At 36.9% G+C, this 16,151-nt stretch overlaps 2 protein-coding genes across 3 annotated transcripts; one reads left to right on the top strand and one right to left on the bottom strand.

The window, feature by feature from the left end:
• The first annotated feature begins 34 nt into the window (after window positions 1-34).
• Window positions 35-2,930, top strand: LOC107810205 (photosystem II 10 kDa polypeptide, chloroplastic-like). The gene is made up of 5 exons (XM_016634963.2): window positions 35-398; window positions 1,643-1,701; window positions 2,002-2,057; window positions 2,143-2,195; window positions 2,682-2,930. Exons 1-5 carry the CDS (start codon window positions 242-244, stop codon window positions 2,774-2,776), a joined length of 420 nt encoding a protein of 139 aa, XP_016490449.1. The 5' UTR covers window positions 35-241; the 3' UTR covers window positions 2,777-2,930.
• A 404-nt stretch (window positions 2,931-3,334) lies between these two features.
• LOC107810192 (DNA repair protein recA homolog 1, chloroplastic) lies at window positions 3,335-13,481 on the bottom strand. 2 transcript variants are annotated; one of them, XM_016634944.2, is made up of 13 exons: window positions 13,134-13,481; window positions 12,866-12,957; window positions 12,618-12,693; window positions 12,173-12,235; window positions 11,730-11,859; window positions 11,520-11,605; window positions 11,317-11,442; window positions 11,059-11,163; window positions 10,916-10,972; window positions 10,461-10,523; window positions 10,309-10,385; window positions 4,081-4,153; window positions 3,335-3,757 (listed from the first exon to the last, which is right to left on the bottom strand). In XM_016634944.2, the coding sequence occupies exons 1-13, from the start codon at window positions 13,335-13,337 to the stop codon at window positions 3,650-3,652; spliced, it is 1,260 nt and encodes a 419-aa protein (XP_016490430.1). In that variant the 5' UTR covers window positions 13,338-13,481; the 3' UTR covers window positions 3,335-3,649. The 2 variants fall into 2 exon arrangements, 1 of the variants encoding a protein (XP_016490430.1); XR_012702458.1 differs by having other exon boundaries at window positions 3,389-3,757; window positions 10,309-10,372.
• Window positions 13,482-16,151: the final 2,670 nt, after the last annotated feature.

The raw sequence follows: 16,151 nt of genomic DNA, 5'->3' as shown, positions 1-16,151 counted from the left end.
TAAGGAGAATAGTAATTTGTAGAGGAGGTTTAAACAAGCAGATGGAGGAGCTTTGTAATATTGATAATGCTGGTAATATCATTATCTAGAAGCAATCCACAAAAGAGGTGCCACGTGTAAGGTTGTAAATCACAAATTGCAAGTCTTCACTAATATTATTATCAAGGGACCATGCAAGCCTAAAGGAGCACATTTACAAGTTAGAGCAGAAGAAGAAGAAGAAGAAAAGAGAGCATAGGAAATGGCAAGCACAGTAATGAGCTCATTGAGCCTTAAACCTGCAACTTTCAGTGTGGAGAAGACAGCAGTGAAAGGACTGCCATCACTTGCTAGGTCTTCTTCTTCCTTCAGAGTTCAAGCTAGTGGTGTCAAGAAGCTTAAAACTGACAAGCCTTACGGTATGTTTCAACCTATTTTCTTTTATTCCGTGCCAAAAAAGTAACCTCTTTCCTTATCATTTTACGCCACAACTTCTATCTTTTCTTGAACTTTATGCTCACTCAAATGAGTTCACATGAAATTAAAACGAAGGGAGTATATTTCTTCCTCCGATTCTTGCCACGTGCACTTTAACTTGGTTATATACATCGATAGTATTATACTCCATCCGTTTCAATTTATGTGAACCTATTTCCTTTTTGGTCCGTGCCAAAAAGAACGACCCTTTCCTTATTTGGAAACAATTTACTTTTATGCAATGATTTATAGCCGCACAAAATATATGTGCCTCATTTTACACCACAAATTCAAAAGTCTTTCTCTCTTTTCTTAAACTCCGTGCCCAGTCAAATGGGTTCACGTAAATTGAAACGGAGGGAGTAGCTTTTACATTATTGGTGCAATTTTATCTATTGTAATAGGTCATTATCATGTTTTACATCTTACTAATCGTCTTTGCTGTTAAAGTTACTCTACTTAGATTTTGTAGATCTTTAGACAAATAGATCGTCGGAGTCATTGTTTACTTTTTCTAGGCGGATATATAGATTATATACTGATTATGCATAAAATTTGCCAATTAATTTTAGTTTAAGCGGTTGGATATGCGGCTATTTAGATTAATTCTTCTAGATTTTTTAAGTGACGTAAAAGTACAAAAATTATGTATTAATATATATTCGTCAATCTCTTAAAAAGGTCCAAATTTACCCAGATATTATACGAAATATCTTAATCTTATTATTTGTTGTACTCTATAGCTATTCATATTTTTACCGTTAGCAAATTGTCTGGTACTTGACCTTGACTTTAATAGAGCTTTAGTGTTAACCGGAAGAATTCCGCATATCAAAATACTTTTGTAAAAGCTCCAAATTTAACCAGCGACTTTTATTATGGTTTAAAATTACCCTCCAGTATACAGCACCATAAGGGTCTAGGGCGTGATTTGCTAACGATGAACGTATGAATCACAAAGTATAATGGAAAATGAAATTAATTAAGATATTTTGTATAGAGTAGGCGTGTTTTTAATCCTTTTCCGTCAGCTCTTTAATGAACCCCAGTTTTGCCAGATTTCATTTTCACTTTCTAAATCGTGTTTTGGGTTTGTATATGTTGTAGATATATTCTCCCATATGTTACGTTGTTTCTTCCTTCTATCTGCTGATTATAAAGTGCTACCATTTGGTTTTGTCATTAGGAATTAATGGAAGCATGAGCTTGAGAGACGGCGTTGATGCCTCAGGCAGGAAGCCCAAGGTTTGTTTCTACAATTTTTGATTTCAAGTATTATATTGTTAATTATGAGGGCAAAAAATTTCTATTCTTTGATATCATATTTTCAAATATAAGTATGTAAATTTTTATCATGAAATTTTAAAATCTATGGCTAGATCTACACCAAAAGTTGAATGCGTTGATTATTGTAGTCTGATCGTGAAGATAACTATATCATAGCCTACGTAAACGAAATTCATAGACCCAAAAAATAGTCAAATTATTTTGTGCTGTGACACTTGTAAATTGTAATATATAAGCAAAACCGTTGGTTATGTTCAGGGAAAGGGTGTTTACCAATTCGTTGACAAATATGGAGCAAATGTTGATGGATACAGGTTAGTGAAAAATTAACTTCTTTGCTTAACGTAATTCCCACTAATAAAAAAATTAATCTAATTACTTTGTCTTATCCAAATGCAGCCCCATCTACAACACAGATGATTGGTCTCCAAGCGGTGATGTCTATGTTGGTGGTATGACACTTTTGAAATTGGTTGATGATGATTACTTCTACAAAATAGCCAAGAGAAGAATACTATAATTTAGGGTGGATTCCAAGAAATTTAATATGAAACCCTTGCTTTTAGCTCAAAATATAGAGTACATACAATAAGATCATATTCATTTTGAAGTCAAGGAATCTAGATCCAGAGACGGATTCAGGATTTCAAGTTTATGAGTTCATGATCCTAAATTATTTTAAGTTACTGGGTTCTAAATTAATAATTTTTATATATATTCAATGAACTTTTTAAGACAAATATAAGGTTCAAACCAAAGCTACTGGGTTCGGCCGAACCCATTAGGAACACTCTAGCTCCGCCCCTGTCTAGATCTTGATTCGCGTAGCCTTTCAGTTGTGCTTTTTCAGCCTCCATTTAATCCCTAACAATTTAATACAGAATGAGTTTCTATATTTGTTTCTTTCTTCTAAGCTTGAACGATGGTAAAAATTGCAGGTACCACTGGCTTAGCCATATGGGCAGTCACCTTGGTTGGCATTCTAGCTGGAGGTGCTCTCCTTGTTTTCAACACAAGTGCTTTGGCACAGTAGATCGTTATCCTTGTACTCCTATTTAAGTTGTATTCCAGCTCGCACCATGTCTTTTCAAGAATACTTTGCACTACAAAATATTTCCTGCCATCTTGATTAATCTTGTAATCGCTGTGATTTTACTGTGGATATATTAAACATAATGTTTATCTAAGGTCTTGTAATCTTAACCTTATAAGTTTAATCACCTAATCAGATTGACTACCTTCCATGAACTAATGACTAGCCTGCCAGTACATAACATAATAATAATACCAATGCAACAGCCATTTTCAAAAAATAATACCAATGCAACAGTAAGATGTTACATCCAATGCAGATGTAAAGAAATTCCACGATGCTAGCAAAAATCTTCATTAGCCTAGCACATTGTTAAATGTTCAAATATTGTTTTCTTTCAAGTCCAACAAAATGGTACAATTTTGACCTCTTAAAGTTGCTGTACAGAGAAAAGAGCTCGATCATAAATGCTGGCTAACAATACAACAAAACCACAAGGACAAAATATGCAGTAATGAGCTAACTACATAGTCCTTTTCACTACCTTAACTCTAATTCTTTTGTTTTGGCTTAGGTGACATCTAGTCACCCACAAAATTTAGACGTCCAAAATAGAAAAAGCATTTTTGTTTGCACAACAGGCAACCAGTCCAGCAATGAAGGACGTATCTATCTCCTTCTCCCCACCAAGATGTACTAGTATACAAGAATATACATCTTTCTTCAACAGTGTAGAGTACAGAAATGGTCTCATACAAAGCAATTCTATCGACTCTTTCAATTTTGTTCATTTCTTCTATAGAATCAGATGGATGTCAATATTGGTTGCGAAATTTGTTGTCATAATCAATCAAAGCAGAACTCTGATTCCTGTTATTGCATCTCTTGAAGTGCATCTTCCTCTTGAAGCTGTGGCAGTGGGTGTTTTGATGAAGAAGAGCCTAAAAACCCAGTTGCGTCTACCACGGATGAGCGAACCATCTGCACGGGCAGATAGATAATGTCATTTCTACACCCCAAAAATATTGATTTACAGTGTACAAGAAACCTCCCGTTGTGTTAAGCCAATAACTACGACATATAAAAATGTATCTTCGCTTATGGGACTATGACCACAAAATGGCCATAGTTTCCATAACTAATATGCAAATAAACTGAGGATGTTTGCTTTATTAGTTCTCTTTTATTATCAGGTTATTTATTCGCTTAAAACCTCCCAGGTTATCTTCAGATATTGAACTTATGCTACACAATATGACAAGTAAAACACTTCCAAAATGCACCTAAAAAGTGAGTATAATTACCTTCTCTATTTCTTCAGAGAGAAGAGGATTCTCTCTCAAATACTGCAATGCTTTCTCCCGTCCCTGTCCCAGCCTTCATTAAAGCATCAAGAATAAGTGTTGACCAGCATAAGTTTGTAATAAAGTAAAACATCAAAGAAACAGTGGAGAGTCACATAATATTAGTAATGAACCGGTTGCAAGATTCGGCTCACAGATGTAAAACAAGACAGACAAATCTTTGATTGATGTTAGCTTCTGCACGTATAATCAATAAATTGGACAGTTCTGAATCACTTCATTTTTTGTTGAGATGAATGGAGCACACATGACGATGCCCAATAGTTGATAAGTAGTACTGGGCCCAATATGCACAGCTAGCCCATTTCAATTGTACTTGTATTTTGTATTAGTATATTAGGCCCATTTTAAGATAGCACGGGGGATTTATCATTTCTGTACAGAATCATTTGACATGATGAAATAAAACATTCTTTTCCTTCTCTCTCTCATCTACCCGACCTAGGGTTTTCTTCTTCATTTCTTTCAATTTTTGCAAATAATCAGCTTAACATGGTATCAGAGCGGGATCATTGGAACGATCTCAACCTCAGCTATCGCCCGATCCTACCCTTGAACGAATTTTTGGAGATTTTCTCGATGTGGTGATTCTTCGGCAATGGAAAATTAGGTTTTTGCTTTCATAACTTCAAACCTGAGCTTCAGTACTCTCTATCCTCTCGATTTTATAGACGATTGGTAAATCTTCTCACTTTCCTTATTGCATGCTCGATTTGGGCTGATTCCTAGGGTTCGTTTCAAGTACTGCAACCAATATTAGTCTGGGTTACATCTACTGTATCTTCACAACACTACTGCTTCTTTTGTTGTATTTTTGCTGCTGAATTTGCTGATTGCAATGAGTACTAACACGAATTTGACTGAGGACTTTCATGGTACCACGACTGATTCTGTAGGTTTTAGTGAATTCACTCTTGATCTGTGTCACCTTTTCTATGTTCACCCATCCGACATTCCCGGTAGTCAATTAGTCACCATTCCTTTTAATGGAACTGGCTTCGTTATATGGCGTAGCAGTATGTTGACTTCTCTCTCAGCTAAAAACAAATTAGGGGTGATAACTGGTAGGATACCTCAACCTCAACCTTTATTATCCCTTTTGGGAGCGTTGCAATAACATGGTCAAGGCTTGGATTACTAACTCCTTGACTAGAGAAATTGTTGTGAGTGTTATGTGTTTCAACACTGCTAAAGTAGTCTGGAAAGACATAAATGATAGGTATGGTCAGTCAAAATGGTTCCAAGTATATCCAAATTCATAGGGAAATTAGTAGTACCTCTCAAGGGACATCTGATATAGCTAGCTACTTTACCAGAATGAGGAGTCTCTAGGATGAACTCAATTCTGCCTATGTTGGCCCAGCATGTTCATGTGGTGCACTTCTTAAATTTATTGAGGACCAACACCTATTTCAGTTTCTCAGTGGGTTAAATGAGACCTACTCCACAGTCAAAAGTAGCATTTTAATGATGTCCCCTTATCCAATCATCAGCAAAGCCGATTCACTTTTACAACAAGATGAAAGTGAAAAAGAAGCTAAGTCCATAGCTCATGGGTTTCTTTAGCATCCTCATTCTCTACTTCATCTGGCATCTCTTCTTCCTCCAATAGGCCATATAATCAAAGGGTAAATTTTGAGTCTAAGAGGTCTACTTCTCCTGTGACTTGCAAATATTGCAAGAAGCCTGGGCATAGTATAGGCAAATGATATAGACTCCATGGGTTTCCAGCTGATTCAAGTTTACTAAGTCCAAGAGGTCTGCTGCATGTGTTCAAGTCGGGGATTCTTCTGCAAGAAACTTGATTGCTACTGGCACTAACAACAATTCTTCGGACTCTGCTTATGGATTCAGCAAGGAGCAATATAAACATCTCATGACTCTCTTCCAACAGGCAAATCTTTCTTCTGGTTATCCTCAGTCCACTTCTCCCGGAGAAAACATTGGTTTTGCTAACTTTGCAAGTGTGCGCAATCTCCCTGTAAATCAGTTTCCTGCAGTAAATTCTGTTATGCGTTATGCATTCCTTGTCTGCTCAGTTAGGAAGAATTCCTTGGATTTTAGATTCAGGTGCCATCAATCATATGACCCCGCACAAACAGTTTTTATATAATATTAAACCTTTACCTTCTCCTTACTTAATCACCTTACCAAATGGGTATAAAGTGAAAGTTATTTCTACTGGATCTCTGCATCTTAGGCAGGATATAACTTTACACAATGTTCTTTTGGTTCCTTCTTTTCTATTCAATTTAATTTCAGTATATCAAATCCTTTGTCAAGTGAAAGGTCTAGCAATCTTTACCAGTTTCTCCTGTTTTCTACAGGGCCCTTCTCTGAAGAGGCCGTTGGAAATTGGTAAAGCTGCTCATGGGCTCTATTTTCTGCTACCTGATATGGTTACTCCTTCATTTTCTTCTAATGTTTCTTGTCCTACTGTTTATAATTCATTTACAGCAAATGTTATCACCTGTTTTCCCAATTCTACATGTAACTCATCTAGTACTATCAATAAAATGGATCTATTTTGGCATCAAAGCTTAGGCCATATGCCATTTCACAAGCTGAAATCTATTCCATGTTTATCTATTCAAGTGTCTTCTAAACAATCATTTGCATGTTCTATTTGTCCTATGGCTAGGCAACAAAGACTACCTTTCTCTGATAGTCATATTCATTCAACTGTACCTTTCCAGTTAGTACATACAGATATATGGGGACCCTACCACACTAAATACATATAATGGTTTTAGATATTTCATCACTTTGGTAGATGATTTTACTAGTCACCTGAACACACTTATTATCTTCCAAAGGCAATGCCCTTTCTGTAATCAAAGCTTTCACTATGATGGTCAAAGTTCATTTCAAATCTTTTGTCCAATCTTTTAAATCAAACAATGCTTTTGAATTAGGCAGTAGTTCAGAGGCTATTTCCTTCTTTGCTGACAATGGTATTTTACACCAAACCACTATACCTCACACCCTACAACAAAATGGTGTGGTAGAAAGGAAACACAAACATCTTTTGGAAACTTCCCGAGCTCTTCTGTTTCAATCCAAACTCCCTACCAAATATTGGGGTGAATGTGTGTTAACTGCAACTTACATTATCAATAGACTACCTTCATCTGTTTTGGCTAATGTTACTCCTTCAGAAAAATTGCATGGAACTCCTCTTACTTATGACCACCTAAAATCATTTGGTGATCTTTGTTTTGCAAATAACCTTAAATCTGGAAGAGACAAATTCCAGTCCAGAGTTGTTGCCTGTGTTTTTCTAGGTTATCCCTTTGGAAGAAAGGACTATAAATTGCTTAATCTCTCTAATCATTATGTATTTTTCTCTAGAGATGTAGTTTTCCATGAGCACATCTTTCCCTATTCCTCTGCTCCATCTTCTTCTGATTCCTTTGAAGATCCTTCTTCATTTCACTCCTCCACTGGTCCTTTACCAACTCCTCCTGTTGTACCTCATGAATGTCATCCTGATCCTAATCCTTCTCCTTCTTCCTCCCACCATCAAGAACCACCTGCTATGCCTGTTTCTTCCACTGCCTCTCTTCCTCTCAATGGTCCTATTCCGCCTCCTAACACCTTGCCTATTAGGCATTCTACCAGGGTCTCTAACCCTCCTTCCTACCTGTCAGATTATGTCTGTTCTTCCGTCCTTCCTGCCAACCTTGTCTCTATAAACTCCAAGGTTTCCACTACTGAGCTACAGCTGCAAGAACCACCAGCAGGCTGCCTCACATTGTGTTTGGCAAGAAACCATGCTAAAAGAGTTTCAAGCTCTTGAAGCTAGCCACACTTGGATATTGTTCCTCTCCCTCCTCACAAGGAACCCATTCCTTGTAAGTGAGCGTACAAGATTAATCAGAAATCTAATGGCACTGTTGAAAAATACAAAGCCAGATTAGTCATAAGAGGTGACACACAAAAGGAAGGGATAAAAGAGTTCCAAGCTCTTGAAGCTAACCACACTTGGGATATTGTTCCTCTCCTTCCTCACAAGGAACCCATTCCTTGTAAGTGAGCATACAAGATTAAACAGAAATCTGATGGCACTGTTGAAAAATACAAAGCCAGATTAGTCATAAGAGGTGACACACAAAAGGAAGGGATAAAAATGATACCTTCTCCCCAGTTGTTAAATTCACCACTAGCAAGTGCCTACTTTCTCTTGCTGCTAAAAAAGGGTGGATTGTTTATCAGCTAGATGTCAACAATGCCTTTCTTCATGGTGATCTCCATGAAGAAGTTTACATGAGACTGCCTCCTGGTTTAGTGGTTTCTGGTCATTCTTCCTCCTCTTCTCCACTAGTTTGCAAACTCAAGAAGTCCATCTATGGCCTCAAACAGGCCTCAAAACAGTGGTTCTCTAAATTGTCTGAAGCCTTGTGTTCCAGAGGTTATATTTCCAGCAAAAATGATTATTCACTGTTCACAAAGCCCTCTGGTGGTTCACTCACTGTCTTAGCAATATATGTAGATGACATATTATTGGCAGGAGATGATATTTCTGAATTGGATGGTCTTAAGACTTTTCTGGATGTTGCATTCAAAATCAAAGACTTAGGTTATGTTCACTATTTCTTGCGTTTGGAAGTTATCCAACAACCCCAAGGTTTCTTGATGTGTCAGCACAAATTTACATCTGATCTATTGGAGGAGTTTCACTGTGATCATTTCACTCCTGTCAGTACTCCTCTTGATCATTCTATCAAACTATCCTCTGATATGGAGGAGCCTCTTTCTGATCCTAGCATACAACAACAACAACTACCTAGTAAAATCTCACAAAGTGGGGTTTGGGGAGGGTAATGTGTACACAGACCTTACCCCTACCCCGATAGGGCAGAGAGGTTGTTTCCGATAGACCCTCGGCTCAGAAAGACGGAAAATTTCTGATCCTGGCATCTACAGAAGAATTGTGGGCACGCTCAATTTCTTATGACATACAAGGCTTGATATTGCATACTCAGTCCAACACCTTAGTCAGTTTCTTCAAGCTCCTCAAGTTCCTCACATGTTGGTTGTTATACATGTTTTGAGGTATCTGATGAATGCTCTTGATTTGGGTATTTTCCTTCCTAAGCCTAATGATCTTTCTCTCCTAGCTTACTCTGATTCTGACTGGGCCTTGTGCCCAGACTCGAATGTCTGTTACTGGGTATTACATTACCTTAAGGGGTTGTCCTATCTCTTGGAAAAGCAAGAAACAACCTACTATATCTCTCTCATCTGCTGAGGAGTATAGAGCTCTACGCAAAGTGGTTGCTGAGATTTCATGGCTTGTTAGATTGCTGGTTGATCTTGGGTTGGTTATTTCCAACCCTGTTCTTGTGTATTGTGATAGCCAAGTTGCTCTGCATATAGCCAAAAACCCAGTATTTCATGAACGCACTAAACACATTGAAGTTGATTGCCACTATGTTCGGGATAACTTACAATCTGGTCTCATCACTTTACATCATGTTTCTTCTTCTGCTCAACTTGCTGACATTCTCACTAAGTCCCTTCCAGGCACCACTCATCATCTTCTTGGCAAGCTCGGGGTGTCAACACCCTCAAGCTTGAGTGGGGGTGTTGAGATGAATGGAGCACACGTGATGAGGCCCAATGGTTGATAAGTAGTACTGGGCTCAATATGAACAGCTGGTCCATTTCAATTGTACTTGTATTTTGTATAAGTATATTAGGCCCATTTTAAGATAGCATGGGGGATTTATCATTTCTGTACAGAATCATTTTTACACATGATGAAATAAAACATTCTTCTCCTTCTCTCTCTCATCTCACCCGACCTAAGGTTTTCTTCTTCTTCATTTCTTTCAATTTCTGCAAATAATCAGCTTAACATTTTTTGGGAAAGTTCTGAATCACATTGAGAGTCAATTTCTTGCTTATTCTTATCACTACATAAAACTATTTCCTTCAATAACCATATGAGGTATGAGTAATATAAATTGACCTAAGCTGTTTTCTTTTCATTTGAGCGTAAGCTTTGACACTTCTAGTATGGCCTATAGAAAATTTTCAGACTCTTGATTGGTCATGACAAAAACATGCAAATACTTCTGTTGAAATATGGAGTTCCATAATTAACAGTTTTGTAAGCTTCTCGAGAGTCCCTATATTTTAGCAAAAGCTGCAAAATGTACAAACCTGTGCTCCCCATAGTTATACCATGAACCCTTTTTAGATACCACGTCAATCAGTTCAGCACAATCTAATACGCAACCCTGCAAAAGGTCAATTTCAGGAACAAAATTTGAGCCGACCACAAAGGAAAAGAAAGATAATAATGCCACACAGACCAGCTTGCTCACTCCTTCTCCAAAGATAATTTCAAATTCTGCTTGCTTGTATGGCCTAGAAACCTAAGAAGGAAAAGAGTAAGACCAATTAGCATATTGGCACCATAATCAGCAAGATGCAAACAGTAATAGATCAGATGTATACTGGCAATTTCTTTGATGTACTTGTATTTGCTAAAAGAGATTCAAAAATAAATAGAGGTCTTTGCTAGAAGAGATTTCTGCAAGGATGCATCACTAAAGTAGCTATCTAAAATCTTCGACAATATACACCAATTTAAAATAATTACACAGTGGAATCACCATGCCACCATGACAACCTTTATCATGCAAATGTCAGCTTTATTTAAGCACTGAACACTTGTATAACTGAACCATTAACACATGTTTTCCATTTCGACAAACATAATACTGATGCCACCACATTGAGTAGATATGATGTGAAGCTGTTTTACCTTGCTCTTTTGAACTCTTACCCGGACCTTAAGGCCCACTTCCTCATCTCCTTTTGCCTGAAAGAATCATTAACAGTGTTTCAATATAGAAAATTTAAATGTGTGAAAAATATAATTAGCCATCTGAGCAGTTCTGCACTCACAGATTTTATCTTTCCTGTAGAACGGATCTCAAGTCGAACTGAGGCGAAAAACTTCAAGGCAATCCCTCCACTTGTGACCTCAGGATTTCCATAATAAACACCAATCTGATTCCAATCATAGGAATTATTATCATTCAGCAAGTGAGTCCACAAGTAAGGATGAGAATCATGCAGTATATGGAGTTAATCATACTTATGGAAGCTAGAATGGCATGTTTACTTAGAAAGAGCATGCTGCAATTTCTAAGTCAAGAGTACCTTGTATCTTATCTGATTGAGGAATATAAGAGTACATCCAGCTTTCGAAGCATTGCCTGACATTTTACGTAAAGCTTGACTCATCAGGCGTGCTTGTAAACCCATTTGCTGCATCCCAATTTCTCCCTACACAAAACAACATACCATGAAATCAGGAACGGGTGGGACTTTCTAAGCATTCAGAAAATTAAATGTTGGCTTACCTCAATTTCAGCCCGCGGAGTAAGGGCTGAAACTGAATCAATACAAATGAGATCTATAGCACCCGATCTGCACATTCGGTCTGCGACTGGGGCAACCAAAAGTTTGGTTAAAAGTACAAACTCTAGTAAGACCACCACGATCATTGATAAGTTTGCTAGCGCAAAAAGCACAGAGTCATTTCTGATGGTGTAACGAGGGAAAAGTATTACTTTCTAGAGCCATCTCTCCGTTATCAGGTTGGCAGACAATCAAATTCTCTACATCTACTCCAAGTGCTTTAGAGTATGCAGGATCAAAAGCATGCTCAGCATCAACAAGCATTGCATTGCCTCCTAGCTTCTGCATAACGAGAATTTAACAATTTATAATCTCTCACTTCACACACAAACATCTTTAAGTAAGAAGCCTAAGATAAGTGGTTTCAGAGGATAGGCTGCAGCAATAAAGGTCTAATGGACCCTAGAAGGACTCTAAGCGTGCCTTTTACCCTTCCAAATTGTCCATTATATTTTTTCCAGTTCATCTGTAGATAGAACCATACGACTTCTGTTTTTCATCCAAATTATCAATTACCCCCTCCTGTCCAAGTGCAGGCCCATGCCCAGTAGAAGTTCCAAATTAATGAGTAGAATAAACCATACACATATTGCACCTGTACTTCCGCAATAGCATGGAGAGCTAAGGTAGTCTTTCCGCTACTTTCAGGTCCATATATCTGTAAAGACAAACGTGAGTGAAAAATATCAGAACAACAAATTGCACCAATCTTGTTAATATTCCACACGCTTATATCAGTTGAGGAATTCAAGATGTACAGAAAAATCAGAATCTAGTACCTCAGCCTATTGATGAAATAGTTTTGTAACAAAATCAACTTTATTAACGCATAAATTTCAATTGTTCTATGTAGATTCATGTAGGATTACTCCACCAATGTGCAATCAAAACCAACAAGTAGTAATGAATACCTCTATTTAAGCAGCCATATGATTTTGAAACTAAGAGAAATCAATTAATCTTAACCAAATAGATGATTAATAACCAGCAATAACTAGTGCATATTGAAAATACAGATGAAAAGTATTTAAAGTTAAAACCTCAACAATTCTCCCTTTGGGAAGGCCACCACCTAAAGCAAAGTCAAGCGTCAAGCAGCCACTTGGGAAAGTTTCACTGCAGAAAAAAGCAGATTGTGAGACTGATTTATCTCTACAGAGAGACTATTAAAGCTTCCTACGATAAGTTCCACCTACAGAACCTATTAAATCAGAAACAGATTCACCATTCACTTTTTCCAATTTATTTTCTTTTTTCTTTTATTTGGCATTGAGGAAAAATTACGTACACAAGAGCTCCACCAGCACTACCCAATCTAGTGACGCTTCCTTTGCCAAAGGAGCTATTTATATCATTCATTGCAGCTTCCAATGCCTTTTGCTGAAGCACAAACAGTTAGTCAAGTCAGTCACATGGAAAATCTTCAGTGAAGCTAATGAGTGTTAACAATTTTCCGTAAAATAAAAACAAGCAAATATATATATTTTCCCAAAATTTCATTTTAAACGCATGCTTTTTACACACATATGTTTTGTGTGCGGGAGAGAGAGAGATACCCGGTCGAGGAAGCGAGCGTCATAATCGGGAGAGAAAGCTCCATTGACTTTGTGGTCAAATTCTGAACGAACCCTAATTCCATGTACTGAAAATTGAGGTCGAGATACTTTGTGGTAGAGTTTTACTGAAGTAGAGTAGCTAGGGGACTTGTAACAAATGTTGGAGCCAAAAAGCTGAGCTTTCACTGGGAAGCTTAAATCCATGGAACTTGCTCTACTGTTTAAAGCTCACTTCAAAATTCAAGTTGTAAACATTATAGCTGAAGAAGGAGCACATCAGCAAAGACTATGGTGTCGCCGGAGTTCAATTGCTCGACGTTGTTAGATATTTCTCTGTTTTCAAGCCCAAACCACTAAACCATAAACGTGGGCCTCTTTTTGAAGGCCCAAGCTTGTGAATTCGTATACTACTAGCCTGTTTGGCCAAGCTTGTTTTGGGCCAAGAGTGCCTTTATTTTTTGCCAAAAGTGCTTTTGGCCAAAAATTAAAGTATTTGGCCAAACTTTTATATAGAAAAAAGTGCTTTCGAGGAGAAGCAAAAGCCATTTTTGAGAAGCAAAAGAACTTTTTTGAGAAGCATTTTTAAGAAAAATACACTTAGAAGCAATTTTCAAAAGCTTGGCCAAAACACTAATTACTGCTCAAAAGTATTTTTTAAATTTATTAGCCAAACACAAATTGTTTCTCACCAAAAGCACTTTTTTGAAAAATATTTTTGAAAAAAACACATCTCAAAATAAGATGATTCTACAAGCTTGGCCAAACATGCTATACGTAAGCTTACAAGCCCGATACTTGTGGAAATGGACATCTAAGTGAAGCCCAGCCTAATTGAAACTTAGTAGCTTTAAGGAATTTTTACTTATTTATACTACTTCTGAAATTTATTTACCCTTAATAGTGAAGTTTTAACTTAATTACACGCTAATATATAATTTACTACTTATATGAAAAATAATGTATTAGAATCTAATTTCCATTCCCCCTCCCTTTTTTCTTCTCACGCCTAATTGTTTATTCAATCAAATGATTCTTTCAAAATTCACAAAATACAATAATCACAACCAAAAGGATAAATTTGGGTACCTTCAAAATCGAAAATTGGATAGATACAAGAGTAATAGGACTTAATGAATATATTTCATGTGGTTCCTTTCTGGATTCCATTTCGAGGAATAAACTTATGCTATATGTTGTTGGATTATTATCATTGATCAAACTGTTCAGCTTTTTCGCCTGTGGAAGAAAGGTTTGGGAATCAAACTCTCTTAATTCTTAAGAACTTCATTGAAAGCCATTAAAAAGCTTTGAAGCTTTAAATCCGAAAATTAAATTTTACGAAATTATTATTTATTTGGATTGGATGTTGTTACAAATGATTAGGGATATTCTTTGAAGTTTATATCTCAATTTTAAGCGAATTTGGTGAAGATTCGAGTTGGTTTTGGTTGAAATTTCATATTGAAACGCGAGGAAGAAGACATAAACAAGTTGAATATATATATTTTATTTCGGGTGTAGAAACGACATACAAAATATAAACAAGTTATACATAAATTGTATGTAAACTATAATGTTGACCGGATATAAAAAAATTATATAGATAAATTATAGATTTTGACCAAGTTTATATACATTTTGTAAAAAAATTTATTTACTTTCTCTATATAGGAAAACTTAGATAAATCGGGTAAATAAATTTAAAATTTCGCATATATACGAAAAAATCCCTAGCTTTAAACTGTCGGCGACTATTGCTAGCCCACTTTTCCTCAGAAGAGGAGGGGTGGGGGGCTGAGATGGCTTCGAATTTGTATGAAAAACCCTAGGCAGTTTAGTCACAGAAACGTGCCTCTAAAAAAGTTCGATCTCCATACAGTATAACGACTCCCTCCCAATAACAACTTAACCCCCTCTTCTGGGCGTGTGGTGCTCACGCACCGTCTCATGAAGAGCGCCGATTGATATTAATATGGCACGTCTGACTGAGAATATGAAACCTACTTCCGAGAATCCTACTTCTATTTGTGTTGTTGCTCTAAAATCTTCCTCGATCCCGAGCCCTAACGAAACTCGCCATGGGAATCTTGATGTGAAAGCTCGATACTCCACCATAATGGAATGCGAACGATCATTTTCAAAATCTTGGATTACTATATAGTCATTGGCAGAAGAATGTAGGCTCACTATTGTGGGTATGTTCTTACGAACTCGACCTCAAATAGAAAGAATTTGATCTAAGTATGCAAAAAAAATCACAGTCAAAGGTAATGTCAAAATTAGGGTGTATGATTTTTGTACTGTATTTCTGGATTTTTCTAATGAAGATTACTTCAAAAATGTTTGGTATAGATTCTCTATAGAAATTGATGGTCAACTAATGTGGCTAGAGAAATGTTCACCGGATTTTAAGCCGGAAGAGGATTCACCTATAGTTTCAGTATGGGTGCTCCTTCCTGAACTTTCCTTTCACTACCGTACTTGGAATTATGTTAAGCTAGTCATATTATAATTCCCCTGTCTATGGATTTGGCTACAGACCACAAAACTTGACCAAGTATGGCTAAGGTTAGAGTGAAGATTGATCCCACCAAGCCAAAACTAAACTCTGCCTGGGTGGGATCAGAGGATGGATCTAATCCACTAAAATGATTTACTCAGAAATTGGAGTGTGAAAATATCCCTAAATTTTGTAGACATTAAAGATTGCTTGGGTACTCCATAATCCAATGCAGAAAAGTCATGAAAAAAAGAAGAAAGAGAAGGAAACACCAAAGGAAAAAAACACTACTGAGGAGAAGACAACCAATACAAATTTGAGTGAGGTTAATAAGAGAGGACAACTGATGACATCGACAACACACCTCGATAAGAGATATGATATGGTCGTATGCAATATAAATTACCCAACTATGAGTTGGGGTCGAATTCACAGGGAGTTATAAGGGATGTTAGGAGTATATACTTGATTAGAGTAAATGAACTAATTAAATTTGTACTTCTACAACACAATTTTGA

Source organism: Nicotiana tabacum, chromosome 18 (genome assembly GCF_000715075.1).
Source record: "Nicotiana tabacum cultivar K326 chromosome 18, ASM71507v2, whole genome shotgun sequence".
Taxonomy (NCBI): domain Eukaryota; kingdom Viridiplantae; phylum Streptophyta; class Magnoliopsida; order Solanales; family Solanaceae; genus Nicotiana; species Nicotiana tabacum.
This window is presented reverse-complemented; position numbering and strand designations above follow the sequence as displayed.